The sequence below is a fragment of the Canis lupus genome, chromosome 26, assembly GCF_003254725.2.
Source record: "Canis lupus dingo isolate Sandy chromosome 26, ASM325472v2, whole genome shotgun sequence".
In the NCBI taxonomy this organism is placed as follows: domain Eukaryota; kingdom Metazoa; phylum Chordata; class Mammalia; order Carnivora; family Canidae; genus Canis; species Canis lupus.
Window position 1 is genome coordinate 7493552 of NC_064268.1, and position 18745 is coordinate 7512296.

At 43.0% G+C, this 18745-nt stretch overlaps 1 protein-coding gene across 1 annotated transcript; it reads left to right on the forward strand.

The window, feature by feature from the left end:
- Positions 1–7965: 7965 nt before the first annotated feature.
- Positions 7966–10041, forward strand: IL31 (interleukin 31). The gene is made up of 2 exons (XM_025473382.3): positions 7966–8109; positions 9484–10041. Exons 1-2 carry the CDS (start codon positions 7996–7998, stop codon positions 9796–9798), a joined length of 429 nt encoding a protein of 142 aa, XP_025329167.3. The 5' UTR covers positions 7966–7995; the 3' UTR covers positions 9799–10041.
- Positions 10042–18745: the final 8704 nt, after the last annotated feature.

Here is an 18745-nt window from a genome sequence, read left to right on the forward strand (position 1 = left end):
CGGCTCTAACTGCCGCAGCTCCTAGCAGATGCCCAGCGCGTCCCATAGGAGAAAAACGCTAATTGTCATCCCCATTTGACAGATCTAGAAAGGAAAGATGAGCCCAAGGTCAAGCAATCTCAAGGTTCTAACCGGTGGATTCCAGCGGGTCTCTTTAACCCCTGAGTCACACACAGGTTGTAATCCCCGTTTGCATATATTAACCATTTTAGCACCAAGATCTCATTTTAGACTGGAGGCAATCTCATTCATCTCTCCATTCTCAGAGCACCTAGCATCTAGCCTACTGCTGGCCAAAAAGGAAGGGCTCCTCGGCACAGGTTTGAGAAATAAATAGGATAAGATGATTCTGGATTCTGTAATTTGGAAATGCAACATCTTTATTGAGATACAATTTACAAACCCCAAAATTCACCTGTTTGAAATGTGCAATTTTGTGATTTTTAGTATATTCACAATGCAACTATATTCATAGTGCAACCATCAGCGTTATCTGATTTTTAGCTTTGTCCTCACCCCCAAAAGGAAACCCCATACCCACAAGGCAGTCAATCCTCATTCCCCCCTTGGCCTATCCCCTAGCAACCGCTAATATGCTTTCTGTCTCTATGGATTTGCTTCTTCTAGATATTTCACATTAAATGGAATCACAAAATATTTGTCTTTTTCTGTCTGGCTTTTTTTCACTTGGCATAATGTTTTCAAGTTTCATCTATGATATAACACATGTCGGTACCCTTCATTCCTTTCTGTGGCTGGCTAATATTGCATTGCACGGAGAGACCACATTTTGTTCATCCATTCACCTGATGAAGGACATTTGGGCTCTTTTCACTTTTTGGCTCTTATGAATAATGCTGCCTTAAACATTCCTGTACCTACTTTTGTGTCAACATATGTTTTTCTTTCTCTTGGATAGTTATCTAGGAATGAAAATTCTGAGTCATATGGTCACTTTATGTTTAACACTGTGAGGAGCTGCGAATTGTTTTACACAGAATCTGCACCACGTTACATTCCCATCAGTAATATTTTGTTTTGTATATATATATATATATATATATATATATATATATATATATATTTAAAGATTTTGTTTATTTATTCATGAGAGACACAGAGAGAGAGAGGCAGAGACACAGGCAGAGGGAGAAGCAGGCTCCATGCAGGGAGCCTCATGTGGGACTTGATCCCAGATCTGCAGGATCACACCCTGGACTGAAGGCGGCGCTTAAACCGCTGAGTCACCAGGGCTGCCCTGTTTTGTATATTTTTTATTGGAGTTTGATTTGCCAACATATAGTATAACACCCAGTGCTCATCCCATCAAGTGCCCCCTCAGTGCCCGTCACCCAGTCACCCTAACCCCCTTCCTGCCTCCCCTTCCCTTACCCCTTGTGCATTTCCCAGAGTTAGGAGTCTCTTATGTCCTGTCACCCTCTCTGATTTTTCCCACTCATTTTCTCCTTTCCCCTTTAATCCCTTTTGCTATTTTTTATATTCCCAGAATGAATGAGACCATATAATGTTTGTCTTTCTCTGATTGACTTACTTCACTCAGCATAATACCCTCTAGTTCTATCCACGTTGAAGCAAATGGTATTTGTCATTTCTAATGGCTGAGTAATATTCAGTGTATATATAGACCACATCTTCTTTATCCCTTCATCTTTCGATGGACACTGAGGCTCCTTCCACAGTTTGGCTATTGTGGACATTGCTGCTAGAAACATTGGGGTGCAGGTGTCTTGGTTTTTCACTGCATCTGTATCTTTGGGGTATATCCCCAGTAGTGCAATTCCTGGGTCATAGGGTAGCTCTATTTTTTAACTCTTTGAGGAACTCCCACACAGTTTTCCAGAGTGGCTGTACCAGTTCACATTCCCACCAACAGTGCAAGAAGGTTCCCCTATCTCCACATCCTCTCCAACATTTGTGCTGGGAAAATTGGACAGTTACGTGCAGAAGAATGAAACTAGACCACTCTCTTACACTATATACAAAGATAAACTCAAAATGGATGAAAGATCTAAATGTGAGACAAGAATCCATCAAAATCCTAGAGGAGAACACAGGCAACACCCTTTTTGAACTTGGCCACAGCAACTGCTTGCAAGATACAGCTATGAAGGCAAAGGAAACAAAAGCAAACATGAACTATTGGGACTTAATCAAGATAAAAAGCTTCTGCACAGCAAAAGAAACAGTCAACAAAACTAAAAGACAACGTACAGAATAGGAGAAGATATTTGCAAATGACCTATCAGATAAAGAAAGGGCTAGTATCCAAGATCTATAAGGAACTTATTAAACTCAATAGCAAAGAAACAAACAATCCAATCATGAAATGGGCAAAAGACATGAACAGAAATTTCACCAAAGAAGACATACACATGACCAACAAGCACATGGGAAAACGGGAAAATGCTCTGCATCACTTGCCATCAGGGAAATACAAATCAAAACCACAATGAGATACCACCTCATATCAGTGAGAAGGGTGAAAATTCCCATCAGTAACATATGAAGATTCCAACTTTTTATATCTTCACTAACACCTATTATTTTACTGTTTTTAAAATCATAGCCATCTTTAGTTGGTGTGATGTGTCTCATTGTGATTTTTATTTGCGTTTCCCCAATGCCTGACTCATAATGATATTGAACATCTTTTCATGTGCTTTTTGGCCATTTGTATATTTTTGGAGAAAGGTCAATTCGAATACTTTGGCCTTTTTTTTTTTTTTTTTTACTTTGGTCATTTAAAAATTTTTTGGTCTTTTAATTGTTGAGTTGTAAAAGTTTATATATATATATATATATATATATATATATTCTGGATATTAGCCCCCTGTTTTACATATAATTTTAAAGTATTTTCTCTTGTGGTTGTCTTTCCAATTTCTTGATAGTATCCCTTTACCCACAAAAGTTTTTAATTTCAATGAAGTATAATTTATCTAATTTTTTCTTATGTTGCTTGTGCTTTCGGTGTCATTTTATTTTTTTATTTTTATTTTTTTTAAAGATTTATTTATTTATTTATTTATTATTTATTTATTTATTTATTTATTTATGATAGACAGAGAGTGAGAGAGAGAGAGAGAGGCAGAGACACAGGAGGAGGGAGAAGCAGGCTCCATGCCGGGAGCCCGATGCGGGACTCGATCCCGGGACTCGATCCCGGGACTCCAGGATCGCGCCCCGGGCCAAAGGCAGGCACCAAACCGCTGAGCCACCCAGGGATCCCCTTTCGGTGTCATTTTAAAGAAACTATTGCCTAATTCTAATAAAATGGCATTTGAGTGTTTTTTACATATTTTCTCAGATTTGTGATTTGCAAATATATTTCTCCCAGTCTACACTTATCTTTTCATCCTCTAAACAGTGTCTTTAGAAGACCAAACATTTTTTGAGGAAGTCCAATTTATTGATGTGATCCTCCCAAAAACACCCATTGTGGTACTCACCTATTGTCCTTTTTTATTGTTCTATGTCAGAACACCTTTACTATTATCAGAAAAATTCTCCAAAACTGGAGACAAAAAATCTAAGACAAAAAAAAAAAAAAAAAAAGAAAAAGCCACATGTCCTTTTAAAGAACAGGAAAAAGTCTATGAGTGATATAAACAAATTAAAGAGACAAATCAAGGATGACTCCTGGAATTTTGATGAAACAGCTGGGTGACTGAGATATAATGAGAGAAAAGAAGCCTAGAGAGGGGAAAGCAAGAGTCCTGTACAGAATGAGTTAAGCTCAAGATGCCATTGCCATCTACTCCATATCAAGTCAACAGCTGGATAGGAGTCAAGAGCCCAGGAATGAGGTCAGCCCTGGGTGATCTTCAGAACCTAATGCGCAACAGAACAAACAGCTGGAAACCCCCTTCCACCCCTAAAGCCCTTCTAACCGCTGCTGTTTCTTTCCTCTTATTCAAGCTTCTTGGCAGAGTGGTCTATGTGCACTTTTACCCCACTTCCTAAACTGCCCAATATAGCTCCCTTCACCAACTACTTATTCAAACTCTCTGGCAAAGTTCCCAGTGACCTCATGTTATCAAACCAAGGGCCTCTCATCAACCTTTATCTTATTTGACCTCTCCATGGCTTATAATGGTACTAATCTCATCCTCCTTCTTGAAAACCACTTTTCATCTTGTTCCATGACATGTTTTTCTAGTACATTTCTCTCCCTTTCAAGAATGCCTTCTTAGCATTTTAGACTGTCATCTTCCTCTCCCTGTTCTGTGAATAGAAGTGTATCCTTGGCCTCCACATTTACCTCACATATCTCTCATTGGTTATCTCTTGTAGACTTACAGTTTTCTCAACCACAATGTGCAGATGGCGCCCAAAGATGGTACAATAGACAGACATAGCACCCATGTCTCTAGTTCTTTCCCTTGAGCTCCAAATCCAAATGTCCAATGGCTCACGGTACATCTTCACCTGAGAGTTCCATGACACTTCTAACTCACCATGTCAAAACTGAATTCATCATTCACCTGAACCCTGTGGTCCTCTCTGTTTGTTAGCACCCTCATCAGTCCAGTTACCCAAACCACAAACCCAGAAGCAGTCCTCAACTCCTCCCTCTCCACCATCCTCAAATCCAATCAACCACCATATCCTATGAATTTTGCCTCCTACAGATTTCTCCACTGCATTCACATCTATTCATCTCCACAATCATTATTACCCTGGTTCAGATCCTTGGCTTTGGACATGTCAAGGGTGGGGCATTCAGGTAGAAATGTCCATGACACAGTTGGACATTTAGATCTGGAGTTTGAAAGAGAGAGATATTAAAGTGTGAGGACCATGAGTCAAGGGTGGAGCTTGTGGAAACACACCCATTAAAGGACTGGGCAGGAAGATGATTTGATCTGAGGAGGTACTGTCAGAGGGCCAAAATGTATCAGGATAATATTGTCAATATTGTCACAGAATAAGAGGAAAAAGAGGTTTTCAAGAAGGAAGAAGTGGTTGGCATTACTGAATGTCATGGAAGGGTCAAGTAAAATGAAGACTGAGAAGAATCCAGTAAGGCTGGCACCATAAGGCCACTGGAGACTATATAGGTTCTCAGTCACTGCCATAGCAAATACCATAAACTCAGAAGTTTGAACCTATAAAGTTGCTGTCCCACAGTTTCTGTATGTCAGAAGTCTGTCATGGAGTAACTGGATTCTCTGCTCAGGGTGTTAGCAGGCTAAAGTCAGAGTAGTAGCTGGGACTGTGGTTCTCAGCTGGTGCCCAGGGTCCTCCTACAACTCACTGGTTCTTGGCCAAAGTCATTCTCTTCTCTGATTTCCACTTGGTGCCTCCTTCTTCAAGCCAGCAATGGTCAGCTGAGTCTTTCTCATGCTTTGAGTCTCTCTGCTTACCTCTTTGTTTCTAAGGGTTCGTGTAATTACATTGGACCCATCTGTCAAACAACCTATCTTCAGGTCAGCTGATTAATAACCTTAATTACATCTGCAAAGTCCCTGTAATGTGATAAAATTATGGGAGTAAACATCAGAGGGTGAAAGTCATGTGGGCAAAATTCATGACTTTGCTAGAGGATTTTGAATAAATTGTTAGGGTAAAACCATATTGCAGAGGTTTGGGAAGTAAGGTAAAAGTGCAAGTAGACCACTCTGTCAAGAAGCTTGGATAAGAAGAGGAAGGAGACAGCAGGGGCGAAGGGGGACGTGGGTTTAAGGGTGGAAGGGGGTTCTCAACTCTCTCTTCTGTTGTGTATCTTGGCTTCTGTGGATGGCCCTGGTCTCACCTTGTCCCTGTGCTCTTGACTCCTATCCAATAGCTAACTTGACACTGAATAGATGCCCAATGGGCATCTTGAATTTAACTCATTCCAGACAAGATTCTTGATTTCCCCTCTCCAGACTTGTTTTCCTCTCTGCATGTCAACCACTCACTTCATCAAAATCCCAGGAGTTAAAAAAAAAAAAATCCCAGGAGTTATCCTTGATTCCTCTCTTGGATTTACTTCCACATAAATTCATCAACTGGTTCTGTGGACTCCATCCCCATCCACTCTACCCTGGTCCAAGCCACCATCATCTCTACCTGGACAGTCACATAACCTACCAACTGGTCCTCTGCTTCCATCTTGAATTCACACAATCCATTCTCCACTTAGCAGCCTCTCTCATTTTCACTTCTTCAAGTATACCAGATCCTATATTCCCCTCCCTGCAGTCATCCAGGGGTACCTTGTCACACTTGGGATAAAACCCAAGTTTTTTATGGCTTCAGAAGGTCTTCTGTGACCTGGCTTCCACCTAATTCCCCACCACCCTTCCCTTCCCTCACTTTGCTCCAGCTACCATGACCTGTTTCCTGGTTTTGGCCACACCAAGTTCACTTTTGCCCAAGGACTTTTGCACTAGTGTCCCCTACACTTAGAGTACCCTTTCCCCAGATCTTCCTACAGCAGACACCTCCTCAGAGAAACTATTCCTCATCACCTGACCTAAAGTATATCACTCGCCATTCTCTATTTCATCACCTTGTTCTATTTTCATAGTTCTTATCATTACCTGACACTTTCTTGTCTATTCATGTCTGCCCATTGCCTGCTAAAACACCAGCTTGGTCAGGAGAGGGACCACGTTTAACTTTTTTGCCACTATTCCTAAGACCCTGGAAGAGTGCCTGGTCAAAGCTGGCGTTCAAAATAGGAGTAAGTGGGATCCCTGGGTGGCGCAGCGGTTTGGCGCCTGCCTTTGGCCCAGGGCGCCATCCTGGAGACCCGGGATCGAATCCCACGTCAGGCTCCTGGTGCATGGAGCCTGCTTCTCCCTCTGCCTGTGTCTCTGCCTCTCTCTCTCTCTCTCTCTCTCTGTGACTATCATAAATAAATAAAATTAAAAAACAAAAAAACAAAAAAACAAAATAGGAGTAAGTGCCTTCAACAAATAACTCTGGAACACATATTCTGGTTGTAGGCCTTGATATTGCCAAGGAGCAGTTGAGAATCCAATGATGTTCAAGGTCAAACAGAGTGGAGACAAGGCCTTTGACTCACCACATTCACAGTGGTTTATCAGGGCCATCCTCACACACTGGCATGGACATGCTTTAGAAATTTCCAAAGGTAATACAGTTTGAAAACCTCATGCCAGGGGATCCCTGGGTGGCTCAGCGGTTTAGTGCCTGCCTTTGGCCCAGGGTGTGATCCTGGAGATCTGGGATCGAGTCCACGTCAGGCTCCCTGCAAGGAGCCTGCTTCTCCCTCTGCCTCTCTCTCTCTTTCTTTCTCTCTCTCTCTCTCTGTGTCTCATGAATAAGTAAAATATTAAAAAAAAAGAAAGAAAGAAAACCTCATGCCAGCCTGACACCTACACACACACACTGTGACCCTCCCCAGAAATTCCCTTTGGGGCATTGGCCCTCAGCTCCTGTAAATTACCTGTTCTTGAGGAGTTATGCCTGTCAAGTCTGGACTTCAGAATTTTTTTCTACTCAGATCAACAAGCTTTTTCCCAGAAGAAATGGCAAAGATTTGTGCATCTTCCTGTGTGTGTCTGCACTGAGTCAGGCATCTGCCCACCTAGAGGGTAACCTCAGCGCTTCCTTCCAGCCCTGCTTTCGCCTAACCTTTGGCCGCAGAATTTTGAGTGTTTTCTGGAGAAAAGCTGAGCAATGATTTTGCCATGGGCGGGACATTGATCATTCTTTTTCCTCTCAGCTGACCCTTTATATATCTCCTGAAGACCATGGCGAGCACATCTGGCTCTAGAAGCTGTTGCTGAAACGGGCTTTGTGTGCTCCCTCACCATGCTCTCCCACACAGGTATTACCGTGTCCTGCTGCCTGTTTCATGGGCCTGGTCTTGTCTCATCAGATAGAGGGAAAGACTGGAGGGGTTCAGCCAGCAGTGGTTACAGCTGGGCTGGGCAGGGGTGGTCTGTCTGGTCACTTGCCTCACAGTATCATTTTCTTTCTCCAGGACCATCCAGGTTTGCCCTGTTCCTGCTCTGCTCTATGGAAACCTTGCTGTCCTCCCATATGGCACCCACCCATCAGCTACCACCAAGTGATGTACGAAAAATCATCTTGGAATTACAGCCCTTGTCGAGGGGACTTTTGGAAGACTATGTAAGTGCTCTACAGATTTCTTTTCCAAGCCATTTCTTTAAAATGCCTTCCATTGCCCCCAGAAGAAGCCAACTCTTTTTAGACCTGAAGCTAGGGCTGTGGATACACCAGGAAGGGAAGGGAAACAACGAAACAGGCTACAATGGACTTTTTGTGAGAGTTGGAGGCAGAGATTAGCCCAGACAGCCTGAAGTTCAACTTCTAATGTACTATAGGATCTGCTTTAGTAGGTCTGCTCATCTCTAACATATTTGGTTCACAATGATACTACATGGATTTTCCTGCCTCTAGCATATCCCTAGAGATGGGCTGTCTTGCCTGATCATTTAGGAGCCTGCTAGGGAGCAGCGTATGTCAACTTAAGCTGTCAATGAGGTTTCCAGGAATTCAGGACACTAAAATCTTCACATGGGTCACAGAGAGTCTCTCTTACTGCAGAGAAGGGCAGTTAACAAATTGGGTGTCTGTTTGCAAGCTACTTAATTGTTTAATTAGGACCCAGTCTACTTCTAAGCCGAGGCTCTTCTGAGCCTGACTCCATTGGGAGGAAAGTTTGAGGCTGAACAAATGTGAATACTCTCATTTTCTTAGAGTTGTGATCAAGACAGAATATCTTAGACTGTTTTGATTAAACAAACAAATCAAAAACTGGAAACACCTCATGAAATTGGCCTTGCCCTTCTCTTCTACCTTGACGTTGAAACCTTAGCCTTGGTTTTTATAGACACCTAGTTACCAGCCAAGCTGACTAGGTCGTTCAGGCTGGTGAGGTGTTACTAGCACTTCAGGTGAACCCAAAAGCTCTTAGTCCTTGGGAAGAGGGACAGGAGAGTGTATGGTCTGGAGTTTGGAAGAACTGTCCCTGCCATCTTGGAGGCCTTTCCAGATATGCAAATACTCCCTCAATGAGCTTGAGATACATTGGCTTTAACACAGAGAGCAAGAAGCAGGATGGAAACCCAGATGCTCTCCTAGTCCCCAGCTCTGAGTCCCTGATCAGCTAAGAGAAGAGTCCAGGGGGCTGTTAAGGCCTTGGCTAGATGGGTAGGGGAGGCAGGTTGAAGCAGTGGTTATTCGCATAGTCTTTGGGATGGCTGCTGACATGGGTTTGAATTTCAGGTCTGCCACCTGATCTTGGGCCAGCTCTGCAGACCAACAGAGCTTTAGTTTCTTCTGGGAAGGAAAATAGCAATGATCACAGTCTCTCGGGGTTGGGGCACCCATTACAACCAGGGGGATTGTAATGGGTGCCACAGATGGCAGCGGGAAGTGCCCCCCAGCCCATCACAGAGGAAGCTTTCAGACGCTAGTGTTGGGGCTTCTAGCTGTTACTACAAATCAAATGCTCACCTGTTTCTCCTCCTCATTCCACAGCAGAAGAAAGAGACAGGGGTGCCAGAATCCAACCGTACCTTGCTGCTGTGTCTCACCTCTGATTCCCAACCACCACGCCTCAACAGCTCAGCCATCTTGCCTTATTTCAGGGCAATCAGACCATTATCAGATAAGAACATTATTGATAAAATCATAGAACAGCTTGACAAACTCAAATTTCAACATGAACCAGAAACAGAAATTTCTGTGCCTGCAGATACTTTTGAATGTAAAAGCTTCATCTTGACGATTTTACAGCAGTTCTCGGCGTGCCTGGAAAGTGTGTTTAAGTCACTAAACTCTGGACCTCAGTAGATCATTCAAGGCTATCTGGTCGAACCTATTTCTTTTGTATTGGTGGACATATATGAAGCCTTGAGAAAACATGACTGACAGCTAACTCTGCTGTGAGTTGTCAAGTAAATTATTCCAGTGAATAATCTTAATGAATTCCCGGATGGGCTGGTCTTGGGAGGACTGAGGTATAAATATGTGAATTAACTTCGAAAAGACTTCAGGTTATGTCATTGTTATCACTCTTGATATTTATTAGTATGTTTTTACTCTGTAGACTTAAATCTTATCCTCATCATGCCTCTGTGAAGGCAGGAGGAGGCACCTATGTTAATTTATTGGTTTTATTGTATTGAGAGTTGTTTAATGCTCCTTGAAGGAGCCCTCGGGAATTATTTAATAAATTATATTGAATTCTTCTCATAATCTGTTTTGGATTTTGTGAGGGGGTTAAAATTAGTGGCTAAGAATCCAGACCACTAAGGTGGTGTTGTGGCTGAGGAAACATGGGACACGCTGTGGAAGTTGAGATCATTTCTGTCACTGGTACTTCTCCCCATTGGGTAGGCTCAGTAGCAAATAATAGTAATTCCAGCAGCTGCAACCATTTATCAAGCATTTTCTTTATGCCAGGCGACATAAGTACCATTACTGTTCTCCTTTTATAGGTGGGGAAATGGAGGCAAGGAGTCATTTTAGCCATTTGCCCAAGGCCACACAGTTATTCAGACTCAAGCTTGCTCTTCACCACTCTGTCCAGCCTTTGTCCCTCTCTGGGCAGTGACTGGGTCTTAGGAGTACTTAATGAATGTACATGCCTGTACAGAGCAATCCCTCAAGTGTCTTCTGCATGGTTCCACACTGGATTCCTGGTGCCTCTGCTCCTGCAAAGTTCTGTTCCATCATTGCATCCATGATTTCTTCAGAGCCAAGGCCAAAGATTTTATCATTTGAATACACATTGAGTCCAAAGTTGTGCATGGTTCTTTGAGATTATCTCAAAGAGTAATGGTTCTCAGAACGTGATCTCTGGACCAGCAGCATCAGTATCACCTGGCAATGTGTTAGATGTGCACATCCATGCCCCCCCTCACCTCACACTTACTGGATCAGACACTTTGGAGGTGCAGCCAGTGATCTGGGTTTTAACTAAACCTCCAGGTGATTGATATGCACTCTCAAGCCTGGGAACCACTGATATTCTAAGTTGACCAACACCTTCATCTTCATCTTATTTAGAGGGAAACTGAGGGCCAAAGAGACAGTATGATTTGCCTCAGTTCTCATAGCAGGGGAGATGAGGCTAGGACTCAGAGCCATTGAATTCTCAGTCTTAGTTTTGTGGGGTTTTCTCCTCCAGCCCCACAGGTTCTTAAGCTTCCACATCCTATAGCCTTCAATGACAGCATATGGGGCAAATGTTCCAAAAAATGTCCGCTGTGGTGGTCATCTATCATTCTTTTTGACTGTCCTATATTGGAAAACATTTACTATTATCAGAAAAATTACCCCCAAACTGGGAAATAGGGCAAAAAAGATGACCATGTGTCTTTCTCAAGAGTAAAACAAATTGGGATACCTGGGTGGCTCAGCGATTAAGGGTCTGTCTTTGACTCAGGGCATAATCCTGGAGTCCCAGGATCGAGTCCCACATCAGGCTCCCTGCATGGAGTCTGCTTCTCCCTCTGCCTATGTTTCTGCCTCTCTCTCTCTTGTCTCTCATGGACAAATAAATACAATCTTTAAAAAACAAAAACAAATGTTTAAAAAAAGAGTAAAACAAATCTCCATTAGTTTGTAGCAATATAAATAAATAAATGAAGGACAAGGGACTAATGTTCCTTACAGAATTCTGATTAAAACATAGAAGGAATGAGGGAAATAGAAAATCACCATTAGAATGCCTCAAAGAGCATGCAACTAAAAAAAAAAAAAAAAAAAGGCATGCAACTCAATGTCGGGGTTCTAAGTTTGAGCCCCAGGTTGGGTATAAAGATAACTTAAAAATAAAATCTGAGGAGTGCCTGGGGCTCAGTCGGTGAAGCATCTGCCTTCGGTGCTTCAAGCATTTCGGCTCAGGTCATGATCTCAGGGTCCTGGGGTCAAGTCCTGTGTTGGGCTTCCTGCTCGGCAGGGAGCCTTCCTCTCCCTCTGCCTCTCCCTCTGCTGTGCTCTATTTCTCTCTCAAATAAATAAATAAAATCTTAAGAAAAATCTTTAAAAAGAAAGAAAGAACAACACATCAGTCCTAATTGCTGTAGGCAAGATCCACAGATGAAGGCTAAAATTCATGGGTGAACTGAGACGAAACAGGAAATTTGCATAGCGTCCAAGTATCTTCCCACAAATATTTACTAGTCATTTGGCAATTTTAATTTACGTCTATAAATTCTTTGATACTCTCCCTGCAGGAGGTGGAGGGGACCCTTCCCTGTGACAGTGATCATAGACTAGATCTGTGACTTGCTTCTGAAGCACCAAGCACAGGAGGACAAAACAGCCAGTGAACAGGGTGTCAACTGGCCCTGATGGGAAGGGCAGCTCCTCACCTCTGTGAGGCTCTTCCGTCACATCCATGCCCGACCTCTTCCTGAGAAAGCACCAGACAAATCCAAATTGAGGGACATTCTCCAAAATCCCTGATCACAACTCTTCAAAAGTGTTAGGGTCAGGAAAATCAAGGGAATATGGAGAAACTGCCACGTGGGGACCAAAGAGACACAGGTGTTGAGTGTAATCTGGGAGGGGATCCTGATAAAGGATAGCAGTGAAAAAAACGGGTGAAGATTCAAATTAAGCCTATACTTGTGATAATGTCTTAGTTCTTTTTTTTCTTTAAGATTTTATTTATTTATTCATGAGAGACACACACACACACACACAGAGAGGGACAGACAGACAGACAGAGAAAGCAGGCTCCATGCAGGGAGCCAGATGCGGAACTCGGTCCCAGGACTCCAGGATCACCCTGGGCTGAAGGCTGGCGCTAAACTGCTGAGCCACCCAGGGATCCCCCTAATGTCTTAGTTCTGATAAATGTACCTAATGGTGATGTAAGACATTCCCATTTAGGAGAAGCTGGGAGAAGGGTATATGAAAACTGTCTTATCTATTACTTTTCTGTACACCTAAATATATTTTAAAGTAAAACATTTTTTAAATTAAATTAAATTAAAAAAAATTTATTTATTCATGAGAGACACAGAGAGGCAGATACATAGGCAGAGGGAGAAGCAGGCTTCCTGTGGGGAACCTGATGCAGGACTCGATCCCAGGACCCCGGGATCATGACCTGAGCCAAAGGCAGATGCTCAACCACTGGCTGACCCAAGTGCCCTTCAAACATTTTTTTTTTTAATCCAGTTCCTCAGGCCCAAAGCCACATTTTAGGTGTTCAAGAGCCACATGTGGTTAATGGCTCCTAACCTGGACAACAAGGACATAGAACATCTCCATGGCCACAGGAAGTTCTATTGGACAGTGCTGCTCTCAGGGGATGAAGCTTTGGCATGATTTCTCACGGATTAGGTCCCAGAGTCTGTGAATTTGTAGAGGCAATAGAAATTTGTAGAAATTTGAAGAAAATTGATAAGGTACAAATCATTCCTAGCTAGTAGAGAAGTAATGCCAGGGGGTGATGGTTTTGTTGACCATGAGGCCAGTTGAACAGCTACCTTATCTTTCTGTTCCAGCACTGATCTTCCTCGCTGATGATAGACAGATGAAAGAGAGACATGACCTTCTTCTGTCCTTTGAACCAGCTGTGCTGTGCTGACTGATTCCTTCACTGATAAGGTAAATAAAACTTTGGCACTTAAGTTACCTGGATTTCAGCTAATAAGAACCCATAGGTAATTAGAATTTTGGGGGGATAATCTACTAAAAACCTAGAAAGAGGAGAAAGACAAGCAGATCTTGGCATTTTTGTCAAAAATTTAATATCTCTTCCACCAGATCATTTCCACAGTATGACTTGTGATCAAAATACTCCAAAATAATGACTTAAAAAAAATCCAGGGGCACCTAGATGGCTCAGTTGGTTAAGCACCTGCCTTCAACTCAGGTCATGATCCCGGGGTCCTGGGATCGAACCCCGTGTTGTGCTCCCTGATTGACAGGGAGTCTGCTTCTCCCTCTCCCTCTGATCCCCAACCCCACTCATGTTCTTTTTCTCTTTCTCAAATAAATAAGTAAAAAATATATATTTTTTATCCAATGCCACTGACTCACAGAGGAAGGGAAAGCAAATAATCAAGGGTCACAGAGAAACAAAAACTAATATGATACAATTAACATGACTTCTTTATTTCAGGGGGAGCTCTCTGAGGCTAAGCAAGAACTTAAACTTGCTCAATTTATAAAGGTAGAACAGACAATATAAAGCTTTAAGAAAAACATTTTTATGTAATGTCATTTTCTTCTTCTGGAGAATTAAGAAGCGAGAGGACAAATAAAAAGGAAATAGAAGGGGTGATCAGATAACCAGAGGGAGGAGGAGAGAGATGACAAATAAGTGGTTAAATGTAAAATAAGAAATCAAATCACTGCTAAATGTGAAACTAGGCTGAACCTCACTAGTAACCAAGAAAGGCAAATAAACAGAAGGTCAAATCAGCAGAGGTTTTACACATGATAAGGCTTGTTGGCAAGGCAGCAAGGAGAAAGGCCACTTGCGGAAATAGGTATTGGTCTCATCAGAGACTCCCTCACCAGTGACTCTCTCCTGTTGTTCTATCCTGCTGTAATTCCCTAAGGAGCTGATCACAGACCAGGGCAGGACAAACACATACAGGCGCGCACATGCATGCACGGGGGTCTAACAGCATTAGTGATAATACCAGAAACAGACCAGGAAATCTGTGTCAGCGTGGACCCCCCAAGGAGCAGACACCATGATGGGACTCAGCAGCAGCCAAGCCTGTGAGGAGCAGGAAAGTGGGAAGAAAGAGAGGCTGGTGGCAGCATTTCAGACTACACTGCTTCTCTAAGAGAGATTGGCAAGGCCGTTGGGAAGTCTGCCCGGTCACTTGTCAGAGGAGCCTGGTTTCCCTGGGAAATGAGCCCGTCTCAGCATTCCTGCCACGGTCACTGGCTGGGAGAGGCCTGTGGGAGGCAGGGCCCCTGCATGATGGGCAGAGGGATTTCAAAAACCATTATTGTGTTAAGTCATGTAGATTGCCTATATGCACAGAAAGCAAGACTGGGAAAAGGTATCCTTGAGGACCGGGGTAATTTTCTTTCTATTTTTATGGACATTCCCAAATTTTCTAAAAGTAGCATGTATTATCTTAGGAATCACTAAGATAAATACAATTTCATATTTTGAAATAGTGTGAGAAAAAGGGAGTGAGAAATGGAGACTTTAAAGAGTTTTACAAATATTGGTAAAGATAAAATTCTTTGGCCATCCCAAGGCTGTTCACTGTAGCCGTGGGCTTATTTCTCCTCCCTGATCTCTGAAATTAGCCTAGGGTCCACTCTTCACAACTCTTCATCTGCTTCTCAGACTCTCTGCTGAAAGGCACAGCCCTACCAGCCCATCAGGGGCAGGTTATTCCTTGTTGAGTACAACCGACTTCTCAGTGTAACCATGTGGCATGATGTCCCCCAGCCCTTTATGTGAACCATCCCAAACTATATAGTACTTCATAATGAGAAGGAATATTCAGAATGACATTTATGAGGCTCTTCTCATATCTCAGCTTTCTTAATTTGCTTATTCAAGGGCCCCGGAAACATTCTGCCTCCAACAGCATTGGTGCTAACAGCAGATGCTCTTGGGTTCCAGATTCTGGTCCTCTGCTTACTGTGTGTGATGTGGCTTTAAACGAATTATGTCATCTCTCTGAAGTATGCAATATGGTAGTGTGTGTATATATGTGTGTGTGTGTGTGTGCATACGTGTGTGCATGTACATGTTCAGAGTTGTGCAACCATCACTGCAATCTAATTCCAGAATATTCTCATCACCCCTGAAAGAAGCTCTGTACCCCTTAGCAGTCACTCCCCATTCCTCTCTTCCTCCAGCCCCTGGAAACCACTAATCTACTTTCTTTTACTACTTTTTTTAAAGTTTACTTATTATTTTTAGTAATCTATGCCATTCTATTCCACATGAGAATGTGGGGTTCTCACAACCCTGAGGTCAAGTCACATGTTCTACTGACTGAGCCAGCCAGGCACCCCAGCACTAACCTATGTTTAGTTTCTATGGATTTGGCTATTCTGAGCACTTCATATAAACAGAATTATACAATATGTGGCCTTTTTTATTTGGCTTCTTTTACTTAGTGTAATGTTTTCAAGATTCATCCATGAAGTAGGTGTCAGTTCTTCATTCCTTTTTATGGTGGAGTAACACTCCATTGTATGGATATGCCATCTTTTATTTGTCCGTTCATCTGATCAAGGACAATTTGAGTTGTTTCCACATTTGGCTATTATGAACAATGCTTCTATGAATTTTTAAATCAGCTTGTTTGTTTCTGCAGAAGGGGTAGTTATCATCTTTTAAAATTTTTTTTAATTTTTATTTATTTATGATAGTCACAGAGAGAGAGAGAGAGGCGCAGAGACACAGGCAGAGGGAGAAGCAGGCTCCATGCACCAGGAGCCCGACGTGGGACTCGATCCCGGGTCTCCAGGATCGCGCCCTGGGCCAAAGGCAGGCGCCAAACCGCTGCACCACCCAGGGATCCCGGTAGTTATCATCTTGAAAGGGACTGTATTGAGTCTGTAGGTCATTTTGAAAGAGTGCTGCCATCTTGACAATATTGTCTTCCAGTCCACGAACACAGAATGACTTTCCATTTATTTAGGGCTTCTTTAATTTCTTTCAACATTGTTTTGAGGTTGACCATCTTGAAATGTAAAATTTGCTAGCATTGAGTATGTTCACAATGTCATGTAACCACCACCTGGAAGTCCCAACACATCATCATCACCTGGAAAGGAGGCACCATACCCATTAGGCAGCCACTGCTGCTCTACCTCCCCCTCTGGCCTTGGCATCACCAAGTGTCTTCTGTCTCCATGGATTTGCCTATTCTGGGTATTTCACGTATGGAATCACGTACTGTGTGGCCTTCTCTTCTGTCTGGAGCTCCTTCCATGTAGCACGTGTAGCACGATGTTTATGCTGTAGCCCAGTCAATGTTTCACTCCTTATGGCTAACACTCATCAACCCTGTCCTATAGTTTTCAGTGTAAGAGTCTTACACTTCCTTGACTAAATTTATTCCTAAGTATTTTATTCTTTTCAATGCTATTGTATGTGGAATTGTTTTCTTAATTTCACTTTTGGGTTGTTTATGGCTAGTGTCCAGAAATGCAGCTTGTTTTTGTGCACTGATCTCTAATCCTGTGTGCGACCTTGCTGAACTCATTTACTGGCTCTAATAGATTAATGTGTGCATGTGTATCCTTTAGAGTTTTCCATATATAGCACATCATCTGCATACAGAGATACTTTTACTGCTCCCCACCTTCCCCCTCAGTTAGAATGTCTTATATTGCTATGTGTTGCCTGACTGTGCTAGAATTTCCAGGACAGGGTTGAGTCTTGTGCCCATCTTAGATGGAAAGCATGAAGCTTTCCACCATTAAATGTGTTAACTGTGGGGTCTTCGCAGATGCCTTTATCAGGTTGAGGAGGTCCCCTTGTACTCCTGGTCTGTTGAGTGTCCTTATCATGAAAGGGAAGCTTTCTCCTGTGGAAAACAAGGATAGCAGTCTAGGGACCACACAGGGTCTTTTGAGGATACAAATGGGGTAAAGTAAAAGTCTACAGCCTGGAGCGGGCACATGATGCTGCTATCAGACACACCCAGGTCTAGAGCTCAGATTTGCTCTTGGGTGATAGTGCTGTTGGGCAAGCTGTGTACTTCTGTAAGCCTCAACTTCCTTATCTCTAAAGTAGGGGTATTAATGGTACCCATTTCATATGGTGTTGCATCACCGCTGGCAGGCAGTGGTAGATATGATTTAAACCATGAGCTGAATCGGTGCCCAGAACACAGAAACTGCGTGTTATGGTAGATGGCTGATAAAATGAGATGTGGTCCCTGTCCGTAGGCAGGGGGTGATGGTGTGAGGGTAGTACTGACAGTTAACATTACCAAGAGAAGGTGGCATGTGGCAGGAGTGACAAATGGAGCACAGGTGGTAATTCAAGACCCAAAGTGGGGTGGGCCAGGGCAGGTAACCAAGAGGGACAGAGCACAAGGCCTTCTGGGGGGCAGGGGATGTTGGCCAGGTACAGAGGGAAGAGCTAAATAACCATGGGGCGTGCATTTAGCTTGGAACCTGTGCTGTGTAACAGGCAGGGATGGGAGGTGGAGTTAGTGCCTTACTGAATGCCACACTAAGGAATGGGGACTTTATTCTAGAAGAACAGGAAGTTCTGGGAGGAGGGCAGATTTTTTGAAAAAGGAATGAAGATGATTCCTATTTCCTGACCTTTGTAGACCTGAGCTAGGAAGATCGTGTTGGGGTATTTCTCAACTCTGACCCATGCCAGGTGTTCCATGGCATAGACTGGGATCCCAGTCAGCGACATTAGGCAGAAAGAATTCACAACACAAGGTTAGGTGAATGAAAGGCAGCAGGCAGGATGCTGTGAGGCAGGGAGAATCAAAATGACCCTAGGGTATTAAAAACAAGGATGGTAAAAAAAAATTTTAAATAAAAAAAAAAATAAAAAGGAGGATGGTCTTTGTGGTAGCATGAATAAAATCCGAGAGAGTTGGGAGAGAATGTAGTGCTGGGAATGGGGGAGAAGGTGGGGAAGAGAGATTAGCAAAAGAAGCTCAATTTACAAGTGTTTATAGTAAACCCAGCTCATTTAATTCTTCAGCAATCCGTGGGATGGGTATGATTTTTAACCACATTTTCTAGATGAAGACTTTCAGGCCCAGAAGGGTTGTCACTCACCCACGGTGGTCAGAAGCCAGATGGTGAGGAGTTTGGA

Bases quoted from the DNA above. Each gene is read 5' to 3' on its own strand.
- IL31 (XM_025473382.3), top strand. From the start codon at position 7,996: ATGGAAACCTTGCTGTCCTCCCATATGGCACCCACCCATCAGCTACCA. The intron at 8,110-9,483 runs GTAAGTGCTCTA...CTCATTCCACAG, and splicing joins GGGGACTTTTGGAAGACTAT to CAGAAGAAAGAGACAGGGGT.